We start from the raw sequence: 15492 nt of genomic DNA, 5'->3' as shown, positions 1-15492 counted from the left end.
TAGCTTTTATAAACATCAAAATCCAAAAAATTGGGTTTCCCCACGGGGTTGGGCACTCTTTTGATCGCTATAGCGAATACGGAGCGAATCACGTTTATATGGTAAATACACGGTAAATATATGTAAATATGGATGTACAGGATGCGCTAAAGTCACTGTATGATTTAAATCAGTGTTCTGGCGAGACGTCACTTTTATAAAAGTGACGTTTTGCCAGTAAAAAAATCGAGCGCCTTTTTGACAGCTGCTTTCACGTGGCTTAAGCAAGAAGCACTTTCCTTGGACTTTTTCACCGCAAGTTTTCCCGCAAGAACCCGTGACTAAGGACGGAACCGCTAGACGACCACAATTAGCCAGGACCGTCCTTTCGGACAGCTTTCGGACCATCCAACGGCCAGTGCGGTAGGAACGTGGGTAGGAAACATCCGGATCGCTGAAGCGGTGGCCATATCGGATCACCGAAGCGGTGGCCATACTGGATCACCGAAGCGCTAGCCATACCGGATCGCCGAAGCGGCGGCCAAAGCTGCCGGACCAGGACAACCAGACAGATTCCGGACCATCTAACGGCCAGGGAGGTGGTAAACTTCCGGATCACTGAAGCGGTGGCCATACCGGATCGCCGGCTTCTGGATCAACGAAGCGCTAGCCATACCGGATCGCCGAAGTGGCGGCCAAAGCTGCCGGACGACCAAATTCAAACTTCCGGATCACCGAAGCGGTGGCCATACCGGAACGCCGAAGCGGCGGCCAAAGCTGCCGGACGACAAAATTCAAACTTCCGGATCACCGAAGCGGTGGCCATACCGGAAAGCCGAAGCGGCGGCCATACCGGATCACCGAAGCGCTGGCCATACCGGATCGCCGAAGCGGCGGCCAAAGCTGCCGGACGACCAAATTCAAACTTCCGGATCACCGAAGCGGTGGCCATACCGGATCGCCGAAGCGGCGGCCAAAGCTGCCGGACGACCAAATTCAAACTTCCGGATCACCGAAGCGGTGGCCATACCGGAACGCCGAAGCGGCGGCCAAAGCGGGGCCATACCGGAACGCCGAAGCGGTGGCCAAAGTGGGTTTCCCATTCAAATTCCCATAGAAAATTGAATCGCTTTGTGCAAAGTGAGGACTAAACAAATCGGTCCCAAACATTGGGGAGTTGTTTAGGACCCCAAAAGGAACTGAAAAATTGCTGTGCTAGAAAATCGCTTTTGATATTACATTCTAATGTGACACAGATGCGAACATAAAGGAATAAAACCTCACAATATTCAAGAAACAAAAACTGAAGCAGCAATCTCTCCCCCGGTTGTACATGAATCCGGAATGTTCTATAGAAATATAAAGCAAATTTGTCATACCAGTTTTTAACATACCTTTCCATTTTTAAGATTTGTGTAGCAGAGCAATGAATACAATATTTTTTCGTGATTTGATTACACTCAAACCCCGATGGTTTGACACCAACTGTTGTCAAACGAACGGGGTCCATTTTTAGTTTGACACCCCTTTTACACGGAGTTCACACACACTACCAAACGTTTGTTTTGATAGTGTGCGAGAGGGCCGTGTAAAAAGTGATAGTTCGTCACTTTTTAGTTTGACTTTGACCAACCAACGGGATACAAACTAAAAAAGTGTCAAACGAAAGAGTGACCAACCACCGGGGGTTGAGTGTATCCGAAGATTCGATATCCGTACTGATTTTTTTAGGACTACGGATAATCCAGTACCAGTTTGGAATGTATTTGACATCTAGAAAGTTGAGTAAGCTACGCTGTCATATTAGGTTTATTTTTCAACATTCACGTTAGTATAATTCACGCAAAAATCGATAAATCGTTGTAAAAATTCAAACTACTCAACTGAAAATTCCCCTTCATCAAATTATGCCGACAGCATTCGACCTGCCTCTCGAGCACCGTGTAGCTATCCCCTTTTTTCTAATCATCATCATCACTGCGTCATCATAAATCGAAGTAATACCTAAATGAATCAATATTGTAATTTAAAAATCATGGAACATTTCTATTTTATGCAGTACTTGAATAAAATTGTATGAAATAAAGCTAACCTATACCGAAGCAAACTATTAAGATGACAAAAATAACTCAACATTCGTGAAATCATAAAAAATAAAGGCCGAAACATAAAACTTCTTCGCCACCGTCGTCATCTTTGTGCCCAGCTTGTTTATGCTCGTCATTCGTTTGTTTCCACCTTGGGTGGGATGCAAAACAAACAAACAAAACACACATAATATCGTGCGTAGCGCTAGCCCCCTTTCTTATCACCTTACTAAAGGACGGTGCACCATCTTTCAAGTGCAACCTTATCAGTTCTAGTATCATTCGGAATTGCTAGGTCACGACTCTAAATTTGTGCAAAAATGTCGCAGAATCTGGATGTGGTCGTTTTTGGGTCGTGTATTGTCGATTTCATTAGGTAAATTTGATTGCTTTTTGCGGTGATTTTATTGTTTTGTTTGGGATTACATTGCACTCCCTTCAGCTATGTTCCGCGACTTCCGCGGGTGGGCGAAACGCTGCACGGGACGAAATTCGTCACCGGGTTCGGAGGTAAGGGCGCCAATCAGTGCGTGGCGGCGGCTCGGCTAGGGTCGCGTACGGCCATCATCGGGAAGCTGGGCAATGACCCGTGGGGTAGCAATTACCGAAAGGCGCTCGAGTCCGAGGGCGTAAACGTCGACCACGTGAAGATCGTGAAGGGCGAAAGTACGGGAATCGCCCAAATTAATGTGGCCGACAATGGGGACAACCAGATTGTGATCGTAGTAGGCGCCAACAACAGCCTACTGCCGGCGGATGTGGGTGCGAGTGCTGACCTGTTGACGCGGGCGAAGATCCTGGTTTGTCAGCTGGAGACGCCTTTGGCGGGGACGTTGGAGGCGTTACGGACCTTCTCCGGAACTTCGATCATGAACGCGGCGCCCGCCGTGGAAAACGTCCCGCACGACCTGCTCCACCTCTGTTCGATATTCTGCGTCAACGAGACGGAAGCGGCGCTCATCACCGGAGTGCCCGTAGAGACAGTCATGTAAGGGCTTGAACCAATATGTGGAGCAATCGGAAATTATTTCGCCCTCCCTCTTTCAGTCAAGCCAAAGGCGCCCTGCTGAAGCTACGCGACATGGGTTGCAACACCGTTGTGATAACGCTGGGCGACAAAGGCGCCATCTTTGCGCCCAAAGACAACGCCAAAGTGGTGCACGTGAAGCCGTGCAAGGTGGACAAAGTCGTCGACACGACGGTAACTTAGCGGCAAACATTCTCTAAACCAAATTTCGACCACGAATTCAATTCATTTGCAGGGTGCTGGTGATGCCTTTATAGGCGCTTTGGCGCACTTTATGGCGCGGAATCCGGAAGCTGAGCTAACGCAGTGCATTGCGGCCGCAAACAAAGTGGCGTCGCTGTCGGTGCAGAAACCCGGAACTCAGACCAGCTTTCCGCGGCTTTCGGAGACGGGACTTGGCCAGGACTTGTCATCGAACCCGTGCGAGTGGGAGTACATTTGAAAGGCATTTTGCTTACTGTTTTGCATTTTATTGATAACTGAATAAATTGTTTCGATACATTATATTTTTATTCACTACTCTTTTGTTTGTGTACTACTTGAAGCTTATACAGTTGTGTTATTTTCACGCAATAAAACAGAAACTAAAAGTTAACAACTCTCCAATTTCTATATAAAATTTACCAATCATAAAGTTATAGTAAAGTATTGTTTGCAAAGTTTTTTTTCAGAAAACTTTTGTACACTTAACTCTTTTCATTCGTTTTACCCCGTAAGACATTCCAACCACTTAATTTGTCGATTTTTTCCAATTTATTCTTAAAAAATATTTCAACGCCAACACTCCTTCCAAGTTTATTTCAAGATACCTGCAAAAAAAGAAAGAAAAAATGTTAATAAATATCAAAATAGATAAGATAACATCGACCTTAAAGCCAACTCCCCTTGAAAAAGGATTCGGCCATTGTGCCGACAACCGTTCAAAACCCTCCCCACTAAAAAAAATCAGAAATTAAAATATAAACCATAGTTGCCTCTCTTCGCAGCAGGTTGCCTTGTCGCCAGCTGTCAAAAAGCAACGAGGGGTGATTCGTGAACGAAAGGCCCTTTGCAAAAATCTGCACGAGGAGATTTTGCGCGCGAGACCCTTTATAAAAATCAGCGCAAGGGGGTTCTGGCCCCTTGGAAAAAACATCGGAAAACTTCAAATGCAAAGGGGTAAACCAAATTTCTTGTTTTATGACGCATTTTTTAAATTTTACGCTAAATTTGCACCAGTTAGGTAATAAAAGAATGTAATTTTTGCACTTTTTGAAGTTTTAGAGGAGCCATTCAAGAAAAACAGTATTAAAAAGAGATGTACAACCATTTGCAGGAATCAAGTTTTCTTAACAAGACAACCTACCTTCCTTTAAGAAACCATTGCCGAGCTTCCGTGGCCGTGAGGTTACGGGTTTCGCCTTGTAAGCGGAAGGTGATGGGTTCGATTCCTGTCTGGCTCGGCAAAGTCAGATCCCTTCAAAGAGTAATTCTACTCACTGGGAATACTGACCGGTAGGGGATGGGTTTCGACTAGCGGCGTGCTGGGTTTCCAATCCAGAGGTCGAGAGTTCGATTCTCGTACCGGGATGATGAAGTTTTTTTAAAAAAACCTGAAACCCATGTGGTGAATCATAAGTCCACACGCTTATTCAAACTAACTCAAATCAGATTATTCATACCAACATTTGGTAACCAAAAATAACTCAGTTTTGTCAAAATTGAACTTACTCAGGAAGGAATTTTGAGGTCAAAACTCAAATTTGGGTGGATTTCAAACAGAATTTAACGAAAGCTGATTCAAATTCATCCAGATCTTGGTGAAAATCACCGAAATCTAACGTTTGGCCCCAAAAATAATTTCTGGGTATGCTTGGTTTGACTGAAACAGTGTGATTCTAATAATGAGGATGAAAGCGACATTTGCACAGAAATGTTGTTAATTGGTAAGGTATGCTCTTTTCAAATAACTAATTTCTGAGTCTTTTTTTTAATTTTGTCAAAACTGATCCAACTTAGGAAAGAGATTTGAAGTGTTTTTTTATCCTCATTTGGATAATTTTAACTAGAATTGCGTAATATTTTTATCTATATCGGATGCAACCTTAGGCACAAATAGGCGAGGTTACGCCTGATAGTAAAGTTATTGCAGAATTCTGAGGTCATTTCACTGACACGCGGGTGAAATTCGCCCATAAATGAGTTAAAAGAAAACTCCCCAAAACTCAATCCTGGGTAGATTCAATTATGACGAAATCTAAGGGAAAATAACTCCGAAATTTGTTATTCGAATTGAGCGTGTAGCATTTTTAGTTAATGTGTATGATCACACGCTTATTAAAAACCTCTTATTTCTGGGGTATTTGAACTAAGAAATCAATTGAGAACCTCAGAACTGCATTCCGGAAACATAATTTCTTTAAAGTCTTAGTGAAATTCTCAGAAATTTTGTAAAATTCATCTCGAATATCATAAAAAATACACCAATTTTGCATGGATAAACAATTTATTTATGTTCAATCAAATTCTATAAAAATTTAATCTACTCAAAAATAAATATAACAAGTTTCATTTCATCTTTTCAATGTTGTGCGAAATTCATAAACATTTTAGTAAATTTAACTGTAGTTTGAGTGAAAATCACTCAAAATTATAGCCCAATTCACCCTAAAGCTGAGAACGGAGCTGGGAAAGCACGAGGTCACAAAATGTAGGGCATTCTTTTCGTGAATCTCCTTCTTAGATGTTCCAAAATTCTTTTAAATAAATAAATTGTAGAATTCAAAAATTAAAAAAACTTGAAAACATAAAAAATTATCATTCGAAAATTTAAAAAAAAAATCACAAATTCTAAAATTTAAATAATTCAAAATGTTAACCAAATATTAACAAAATTTTTAATTAAAAACCCAAAATCTGAAATTACAAAATTCAACAAAGTTTAAACAATACATTTAGGGGGAATTCTCGTATGTTTGACAGGTTGAGTACTCGCTCCTGACTCCATCCAATAGGCTGATTTTCACTATTTAAACCACTTATTTTGCAAAACTTTTGATATTATATTCTGCTTGCTCACTTCTTATTGAGCTATTTATCACTCGATTTCAGTTGAAAACGCTTTTAATGAGCTGTAATTGAATGTCAAAATGCTGATATGGCAGCATCAGCGGCACGCTGAAATTAGATGCTGTTCCCCCCAAAAAAAACTGTTCAAAACTTCAAAAATTTAGAATTGATTAATTTAACTGAAATCAATAATTTAAAAAATGTTTTTTTTTTTATAAACGGTCGGAAAATTTAGCAGGATTTTGCTAACTCTACAAAAACTTGTACGATTCATGTGAATCTCAGGATTTACCCAATTTTGAGCTCTGGCTACTCAAAACTACTCACTGTACACTTGTTGAGATTTTAGCCTAATTTTGAAGTAAACTCCAAAAGCGTGTATTCGACAAACGTCAAAACATTCCAGAGTTTAAAATTAGCGAAAATTAAGATTTTTAGAATATTATTCGATGAAAAGGTTTATTGGAGATAGTTTCACTGCACAAGAAGGAGGAAGATCTGTGTGTACGCATTGTAAACAAAAGTAGAAGAGAAAAAGAAACAAAGCGACAACGTGTTGATATGCAAGCCAAACAAGGACGGCCAGACTGACGTTTCAGAAATGTCCGTCAAGGTAATTCGTTGAAGTTGCTGTTTCTAACCACGTGGTTGGGCTAGAGTCGGTGATATTGGGCAAGAGGAGCAGATGTTTGAGCATGGAAGGAACAAAACCCGTGCGTACGCATTGTTAACAAACGACGAAACCCATAGCGATAAGAGTTATTGTTGGCCAGACCCACGTTGCAGCGTTTCCCGCGGACACGTTTCATTGAGCACGAAAAAGACACAACCTTACAAAAAATGTTCTCTCTGTATTTTGCCACTATTTTGTATTGCAAATGCACTACTTACACCTAGGTTCACCTTAATTCGTTAACCAATCGTTATAGAAAAGATGTGAGAGACGTTCTTAACATAATCTGTACGCGACATGCTAATAAATAACGAGTACTGATTTGGGGCGGAGGGCATTTAATTCCCCAAAACGGAGTGCGTGCTCTCAAAAGAGCAGTTATATTTTGTTTCAAAATACAATCTGTTAAAAAAGGCTGAACGCATGTCTCTCTTTGAAAATAAAAAGGTCTTACCCACAATGCAAAAATCAACGATATTTACCTCTCTTCTTCAGTGGGGAGCGCCTGCAGCGGGTTTTTTGCTTTTTTTCAAATGGCAAGCCAACTGAAACCCGTCCGCGAAAAATAGTCACGATAAATCATCTCTCGGTTTATCCTTGTACGGCTATAAATTGTGTGTATGTGTGTGTAAATGTGTGTGTTTGTTTCGTTCGTCGTCATCCGCCTTGATAAAAAGCTATGTACACTGATGGTCGCCACCGGCGCGCGCCTAGGCCGCCGACAGTTCGACGCAGGTGTTTTTCAGATTCACAAAGTCCACCACCGAGAGGAGCGTCTCGATGTCGGCGGCGTCGTCGAGCTTGGTGGGCGCCCCCACCAGCTGGCAGTTCTTGCCGTCGACGTTGATGAAGAAGGTGTCGTTCTTGAAGATGACGGCCCGGTCGTACTGCAGGTTAAACTTGCCGGGCACGGCCGTTCGCCGCCGGAACATGATGTTGCACGGTTCGTAGTTGCGCTTTTCCTCCTCGCTGATGGCACGGTCCTCGACGTCCCCGTTGAACACCTCGTCGCCGTCGGCGGGGGCCGTTTTCCGCTTCGTCAGGATGATCTTGTGGGACCACTCGTCCGAGGGGAGCTGGATCTTGTCCGCTTTGTTTCCGAGGCCGATCATGGACATGGCGAACGAGGGCTTCTCCGGTTTGTTTTCGCTGTTGGGGATGTTGATGACGTACCTGGTTGGTTGGGGGGAAGAACTAGCGTTAATATCTGGGGCGATACTTAACCGAGTGGAGCTTACCAAGTCTCGTAGCAGGTGATCTTCTTCATTTTGGGACTACCCGTTGTTGATCCCGCCGTCAACGACGAAACGGATCGCTGCACCGCCCCTCCAATCGGCTTGTTCAGCGCGTTGCCGGCGTTCCGCAGACCGCCGGCGGCCGTAGCAGGTCGCGTAATGGTCTTCACCGGAGGACCCCGTTTGATCGGCTGCGTCGTCGTCGTCGGTGGTGGTGGCGAATCCGGCGAGGCCACCAGCTTCACGTTGTTGTCCGGGTCGGTCAGGTCGATCGAGTAGTGCTTGTTGCCGCTGTTCGAGACCAGCTTGGCAAAGGGCCGGCTGTCGCCCATCTTCATGGTCGAGTTGAGGATGCGGGGTGGGTTTTTGTGGGGCGAGGCCGACCCAGACCGGTTCAGGGAGCTCGAGGAGCCGAAGCGGCCGTTGTTGTTGGATTTGTACAGGTTGTTGTTGTTGTTACCAGGTCGCTTGTTGGTGTTTTCGTCGGACCTTCGCTGGCGCGCTCCGGCCGCCGGTTGCATCACCTTCTGGACCTTGTTTGCGGTGACGATGTTCGTTTGCAGCATGTCCTCAAAGTCGATTTCGTCTTCTTCTTCAGTGGGGGTGGCGGCGGCGGGTGTAGATTGACGACCTTTGGGGGAGGCTTTGTTGGCGGCACTGGCTGGTCGGCCACGCTTCGAAGGTCGATTCGTCCGGAGGTGGTCCACGTTGACGGCCTGTTTGCGCTCCAGAATCGACGCCACCAGTTCGGTGTTGGTCTTTGGCTTGGATGGTTCGCCATCGTCGGAATCGCTGCTGCTGCTGCTGCTTTCGTAGGCATCTTTCCGGACGTCCGGCGTGCTGGCCGCTCGCTTCTTCATGATGTCGCCAATGTCCACGATCCGAATGGTGGCACTCTTGGCCTTGGCACGATCCGCCGACGTCGGTGCCTTCCCGGTTGAAAGAATCGGATCAACGAGATTCAGCTCGGATTTGCTCTTCGAAGGAAGTGCCGCGGCCGAAGGCTTCGGAGTGGACGCTGCCATTGGCTTGGACAGTGTCTTGGCGGCCGGCGTCTGCACTGACTTGCCCGGCAATCCCTGCTTGGACTTGTCCAACGCTGGCATGCTGATCGATTTCGTCAGGGAAGACTTCACCGAGTCCGACTCCTTTCTACCTCGCGCCGAAGCTGGCGACTCTTTAGCCGGGGCGACCTTCCCAACGGAACTGTTCTGCGGCGTTGACGCCGCCGAACCCTTGTCCGACGGCAAGCTGGACCGCGTCGTCCGACGCGCCGGTTCCTCATCTTCAACCTCCTCAACGCCACTGCTCTCACTATCATCGGAATCGACCGTAATCGACAGCTTAGCGTTCTTCACCGGCCGACCCTGCTGCGGCTTCGCATCCACTTCCGCTTTGCGCTTCAAACCAGCCGCCACAGGCGGCGTTGCCTTGCCCGGAACCTTCCTCGGCAGCGGCGAAATCTGCTTCGCCACCAGCGGACTCTTGCGGGCCGCTTTCCGCCCCAACACCGGATTCGTCTCCCGACTTATTCCCACAATCTGAACGTCATCATCATCATCATCATCGTCCTCCTCCTCCTCCTCCTCCTCGACCTTCTTGGCACGCTTGTCCAGAATCGACTTCTCCACCAGCTGCTTCTTCACCGCAACCGGATTGATGACCTTCTTCTGGGCGTCCACGTCTTCTTTCTTGCTAGCCTGCGCTGGCGGCGGCGGCTCCGCCTTCTTGCGCACAACGCGAGCCTCCGACTTGGCCCGCTCGCGGGCAACCGCCGCCGGCGGAACCTTCTCCGGTTCGCGTTGCTTTGCCACGACTTTTTGCTTGACGATTTCCCGCGGTTTTTCCACCTTTTCCGCCTCACGAGCTTTCGGGGTTGGTTTTTCTGTAAAAACAAATCATCGTTAAAACTGTCCTTCTTCCCCGCCCCAACCCCCACTCCTCACCCTTCTCCACCGTTTCATCCAGGTTCAGCTTTCGCTTCGGGTCCTGCTTCAGCGGGGTCAGCAGCACGCGCGCCTTGCCCACGCTCAGCGTCGTCAGGTCCATCTTCTTCATCACCTCCTTGCGCAGATTCTTGACCGGTTCCGTCTTCACCGCTGCCTTGCCCGACTTGGGCGGCCTGCCGCGCGGTTTTGACCCCGGAGATAACGACGTCTTCTTCGCCGCAGCGGCCGCCACACTCTTCCTCCCAGCCGCCGACTTCACCGGCACGACCTCCTCATCGTCGTCATCGTCCTCTTCCTCCTCCTCGTCGCGGGCATTCTTCCGGTACTCGTCCTCGCTGAGATCGCTGTCGTCCGGACTGCTCGAGCGGGACGACGTCTTCGAGGGTGGCATCGACACGATGCTGTCGTTCAGATACTTCCGGTTCGGTTTGATGGTGCGCCGGGAGCGACCGGCCGTTAGGGTGAGGGCCGCTGCCTCCGGAGCGGCAGCGGCAGGCGGAGTGGCCACCTCCTTCTTCTTCAAGCGCGGCATTGTTGAGGTTCGAGCAGTAGTTGCACTGGATGCAAATTAAATTCTGGAAGGAGAATTGAAAAACTTCATAAAGCGGTACATGAAACGGGGTTTGTGAAAAGAGTAAGTAAGTAAATAAGTCTCTTCCTTAACATATATTATTAAAATAAATAAATTGTCCACTGAATAGCCTTGGCGTTCTCTGCGTGATTCCTACTCGACACTAGGTGTCCGAAGGCTTGATTGTTGAGGCAATTGCAAACTTCCATCCACCCCGGGATTCGAACTGACGACCTTTGGATTGTGAGTCCAACTGCCTACCAGCGACTCCACCGAGGCAGGACCCAGGGAGACGACTCCTACACCTGAACTGAGCTAACGAACTAACCTCTAGGTTAGACCGGGGCCAACGTTTACTTCCCCATCCCACGGAAGGCGAGATCAGAGAAATCTCGTCTCGGAAAATGCCAACGGGATCGTCTGGGATCGAACCCAGGCTGACTCCTACACAACTGATCCCGGCAACCTTGATCTTTATCTAACTTTCTATCTCTGCATCTTTATCTCTTGCTCTCTTTGCCTTTGCCTCTCCCTATTTACATATATTTCCTTTATTTATTTACTCTCTCTTTCTCTTCACATTTTCTCTCTTAACATTTCATCTCTTCTTTAGATCTCTTTTTTCATCTCCCTCTTTTTTTATCTCTCGCTTTTTCATGTCACTCTTTTTCTTTTTATGGCTCTTTTTTTTATTCTATTTCGCTTTTTTTAGCCTTCTCTTTTTTATCTCTCTTTTTCATATCTCTCTTATAATCTCTCTATTTTTTAACTCTCTATTTTTTATATCTCTCTTTCTCTCTCTCTTTTTTCTTTCCCTCTTTTTTTATTTCTCTCTCTTTTTTATCGCTCTCTCTCTCTCTCTTTTTTATCGCTCTCTCTCTCTTTTTCATTTCTTTCTCACTTTTTTTCCTCTCTCTTTTTTATCACTCTCTTTTTTATCACTCTCTTTTTTATCTCTCTTTTTTATCTCTCTTTTTAATCTCTCTTTTTTATCCCTCCCTTTTTTATTTCGCTTTTTTATCTCTCTTTTTTATCGCTCTCTTTTTTATCGATCTCTTTTTTATCGATCTTTTTTTTATCTCTCTGTTTTTTATCGATCTCTTTTTTATCGCTCTCTTTTTTATCTCTCTCTTTTTTATCTCTCTCTTTTTTATCTCTCTCTTTTTATCTCTCTCTTTTTTATCTCTCTCTTTTTTATCTCTCTCTTTTTATCTCTCTCTTTTTTATCGCTCTCTTTTTTATCTCTCTCTTTTTTATCTCTCTCTTTTTTATCTCTCTCTTTTTTATCTCTCTCTTTTTTATCTCTCTCTTTTTTATCTCTCTCTTTTTTATCTCTTTCTTTTTAATCTCTCTCTTTTTTATTATCCTTTTCACTGAGGTCTTTTCAAACACTCACGAAGCAAAATGATCATCGTTCGGTTAAAACGTTCATCGTTTGTGCAAAACTAGAGAGAATTGAGAGAAAAATGTCCATTTCCGATCTCTTTTTGCTCAATTCTCTCCCGTTAGCGTCGAATTCTTTCATTTTCTTGACATTCGCGTCCCATTTCCTGATCCCTGATTCCTGTTTGTGACTTTTTACATGCATTGGAGTTCATCGCTCATGAAAGTGAAATCATTGTAAGTGCTCGTTTGAAGACTTACCAATGAAATCGAGAACATCTCTCTCTCTCTCTCTTTTCTATCTCTCTCTTATTTATCTCTCTCTTATTTATCTCTCTCTTTTTTATCTCTTTCTCTTTTTTATTTCTCGCTTCTATCTCTCTCTATTTTTATCTCTCTCTCTTTTTCATCTCTCTCTCTTTTTTCTCTTTCTCTTTTTTCTCTTTCTCTTTTTTATCTCTCTCTCTTTTTTCTCTTGCTCTTTTTAATCTCTCTCTCTTTTTATCTCTCTCTTTATATCTCTCTCTTTTTTATCTCTTTCTCTCTCTTTTTTATCTCTTTCTCTCTCTTTTTTATCTCTTTCTCTCTCTTTTTTATCTCTTTCTCTCTTTTTTATCTCTTTCTCTCTTTTTATCTCTCTTTTTTATCTCTTTCTCTCTCTTTTTTTATCTCTCTCTCTTTTTTATCTCTCTCTCTCTTTGTTATCTCTCTCTCTTTTCTAACCCTCTCTCACTCTCTTTTCTAACCCTCTCTCACTCTCTTTTCTATCCTCTCTTTTTTATCTCTTTCTATTTTTTATTTCTCTCTTTTTATCTCTCTCTCTTTTTTATCGCTCTCTCTTTTTTATCTCTCTCTCTTTTTATCTCACTCTCTCTCTTTTATTTCTCTCTCTCTCTCTCTTTTATCTCTCTCTCTTTTTTATCTCTCTCTTTTTTATCTCTATCTCTTTTTTTATCTCTCTCTCTTTTTTATCTCTCTCTCTTTTTTATCTCTCTCTTTTTTATCTCTCTCTCTTTTTTATCTCTCTCTCTTTTTTATCTCTCTCTCTTTTTTATCTCTCTCTCTTTTTATCTCTTTCTCTCTCTTTTTTATCACTCCCTTTATATCTCTTTTTTTTCTCTTTTTTATCACTCTTTTTTTATCTCTTTCTCTCTCTCTTTTTATCTATTTCTCTCTCTTTTTTATCACTCTCTTTTTATCTCTTTCTCTCTCTTTTTATCACTCTCTTTTTATCTCTTTCTCTCTCTTTTTTATCACTCTCTTTTAATCTCTTTCTCTCTCTTTTTTATCACTCTCTTTTTATCTCTTTCTCTCTCTTTTTTATCACTCTCTTTTTATCTCTTTCTCTCTCTTTTTTATCACTCTCTTTTTATCTCTTTCTCTCTCTTTTTTATCACTCTCTTTTTATCTCTTTCTCTCTCTTTTTTATCACTCTCTTTTTATCTCTTTCTCTCTCTTTTTTATCACTCTCTTTTTTATTTCTCTCTTTTTATCTCTTTCTCTCTCTTTTTTATTTCTCTCTTTTATACTTCTCTCTTTTTTATTTCTCTCTACAAGGCTTTAAAGGAATTTTGCCCTAATTTTTATTTAAAATCGCTCCCAATTTCGTGATACAGACCAGATTTTTTTCGTGATTCGATTATCCGAAGTGAAATTTTATCGTGGTCTTCGGATAACCGAGTCTGGGTAAGTCGATTGTCCACGATCCATACAAAAAAGTTTTTTTTTTTTGTATGGACAATTGTCCACGAGGGGGGGTAACAGATTCCCAAAAAAGTGTCCACGTGGTTTATGGATGGTCCCTAAGACACATATTAAAATTTATTTCAGACGCTACCCATGAACGGCTCAGCTTTTTTTAAAGAAGTGTTGACCCAGGCAATAGGCTGACTATTTTACATAGGTAACCTGAAGTGTGTTAAATGAAGTGTTCAAAATGTGTATAAAATTTGCCTGAATAAAATGAGTTTTAGCTGTTAGAATGCCCTTCCATTTCTATTTCTGAAGCACCATTTGAAAAGAGCGGCATTTTGACAGCTGTTAAAAATTTACAATTTCCGATACAACATGCTACTGTTTAACAAGAGTCTTGACTTGTTACAAGACCCACAGTGTTGCAACGTAACTGGTGATGTCATCTGTTGTTGAACACTTCGAGTTTTGTAAACATGCTAAAGTTAGCCGGAGAAACAGCAAGATAGTTGAAATGCTTATCCGCCCTTTTTTCGCGTTGCTCCAGAATTATAAAAAAAGCCCATTTCTCAGATTAAGGAAGTTGAAAATAATAGGTAAAAGGTAATAAAACCTTTCCGCTATCACGCTAATGTACTGTTTGCACCGTTTGTAAGGACGTTTGTAACGAAGGCGACTTTCGAAAGGTTAACTGGGCCGAAGGAGAGGATGAGGGGAGCGCTGGTTAAAACTTTTTGAACATGGGACAATTATGCGTAGAACGCCAATAAGGCGGATGACAAAATGCATTTGTTATTTCTTTCACAATCTGGATCGAACAGGAACGAGAAACGGATGCGAAATACAATTGGAATCTGTATGCTGTTTCCCGTAAGAATTGATAAACCTTAACGGAAAAGGATCGGATCCTAAAACCAAGTCGTAAACTCTGTCAATCCAAAGGTTCAATGTAGGTAACCTACTTTCTTACCCTCCAGACCCAGCGCCGTAATCGAGAATCCGTGGGAATGTTGCTCTCAAAGCAGACGAGATAAAGAAAGAAAAAATGCTTTTCTGACGCCACTTCGTGGCAAACTTTCGTCAATTTGAACTCCAAAAAAAAACTGCACTCACCCACTAAATTTGACGGCGTCCCTTTGGTTTTTCGATGCCCTTCTGGAAAAAGCGCCTATTTTTCAGCCACTTTATGACAACTGTTTATGTTTATCTCCGAGTTCCGTCAAAATCGCGACTGACTTTTGCTAACACACGCACAGCCCCCACTTTGCGACGGTGCGCTCTTTATTATTTTTATTGTTTATGTTTGTCTTTTTACTCGCTCGCACCAGAAAACGATTCACCGCGACAGCTCAATCGAAAGTTCCCGCGCTCTCGCAGCAGGCTCCGCCACCGTCGCCGCCGCCGCTACCCAAGCCTACTTCGATTTTGGCGGCCCCCGGGAAGCAACTTTTTCCGTCGCCAAATTCGGCCTCTTCCGGCACCAGATTCCACCCAACTCCGTTCGCTTCCGATGGCGCCCCACTTTCGGCGTCGATTCCGAGCGGTCAATCACGGCGCAAATTGCATCAACTTTACTATTTTTGCGAAAAACTTGCCGAACGTACGCGTCCCCAACCAGTCCAAACTTGTCACTTCTTGCTCGATTTCGTCGGCAACACACGCACACACCGAAGCGTTCGACAGTGTCAAAGTGCGGCACGCGTAAAGGTGGGCAACTTTTTCAACCACCAAATCGTATCCGTACACGGAACGCTCACGCACACAATCGTATTATTGTGACGTCACTCCATACAAGTGCTGACGTCAGGCAGCACCAATACCAGTGAAACCCACGTGGCCTGCCAACCT

At 43.9% G+C, this 15492-nt stretch overlaps 2 protein-coding genes and 1 pseudogene across 3 annotated transcripts; 1 reads left to right on the top strand and 2 right to left on the bottom strand.

Moving 5' to 3' along the window:
• The first annotated feature begins 2137 nt into the window (after positions 1-2137).
• Positions 2138-3605, top strand: LOC120417437 (ribokinase-like). The gene is made up of 4 exons (XM_039579478.2): positions 2138-2442; positions 2509-3054; positions 3114-3267; positions 3329-3605. Exons 1-4 carry the CDS (start codon positions 2387-2389, stop codon positions 3533-3535), a joined length of 963 nt encoding a protein of 320 aa, XP_039435412.1. The 5' UTR covers positions 2138-2386; the 3' UTR covers positions 3536-3605.
• Positions 3606-3747: 142 nt separating this feature from the next.
• LOC120417436 (nucleolar protein dao-5-like) lies at positions 3748-15297 on the bottom strand. 2 transcript variants are annotated; one of them, XR_005605464.2, is made up of 5 exons: positions 14758-15297; positions 9996-10573; positions 8053-9934; positions 7297-7987; positions 3748-3902 (listed from the first exon to the last, which is right to left on the bottom strand). XR_005605464.2 is itself a non-coding variant. In XM_039579477.2 (4 exons), the coding sequence occupies exons 2-4, from the start codon at positions 10528-10530 to the stop codon at positions 7525-7527; spliced, it is 2880 nt and encodes a 959-aa protein (XP_039435411.1). In that variant the 5' UTR covers positions 10531-10573; positions 14758-15297; the 3' UTR covers positions 6973-7524. The 2 variants fall into 2 exon arrangements, 1 of the variants encoding a protein (XP_039435411.1); XM_039579477.2 differs by lacking the exon at positions 3748-3902 and having other exon boundaries at positions 6973-7987.
• On the bottom strand, positions 11587-14021 carry LOC120417431 (uncharacterized; annotated as a pseudogene).
• Positions 15298-15492: the final 195 nt, after the last annotated feature.

The sequence above is a fragment of the Culex pipiens genome, unplaced genomic scaffold (genome assembly GCF_016801865.2).
Source record: "Culex pipiens pallens isolate TS unplaced genomic scaffold, TS_CPP_V2 Cpp_Un0002, whole genome shotgun sequence".
Taxonomy (NCBI): Eukaryota; Metazoa; Arthropoda; class Insecta; order Diptera; family Culicidae; genus Culex; species Culex pipiens.
Note: the sequence above shows the minus strand (reverse complement) of the source record. Positions and strands in the feature narration are given on the sequence as shown.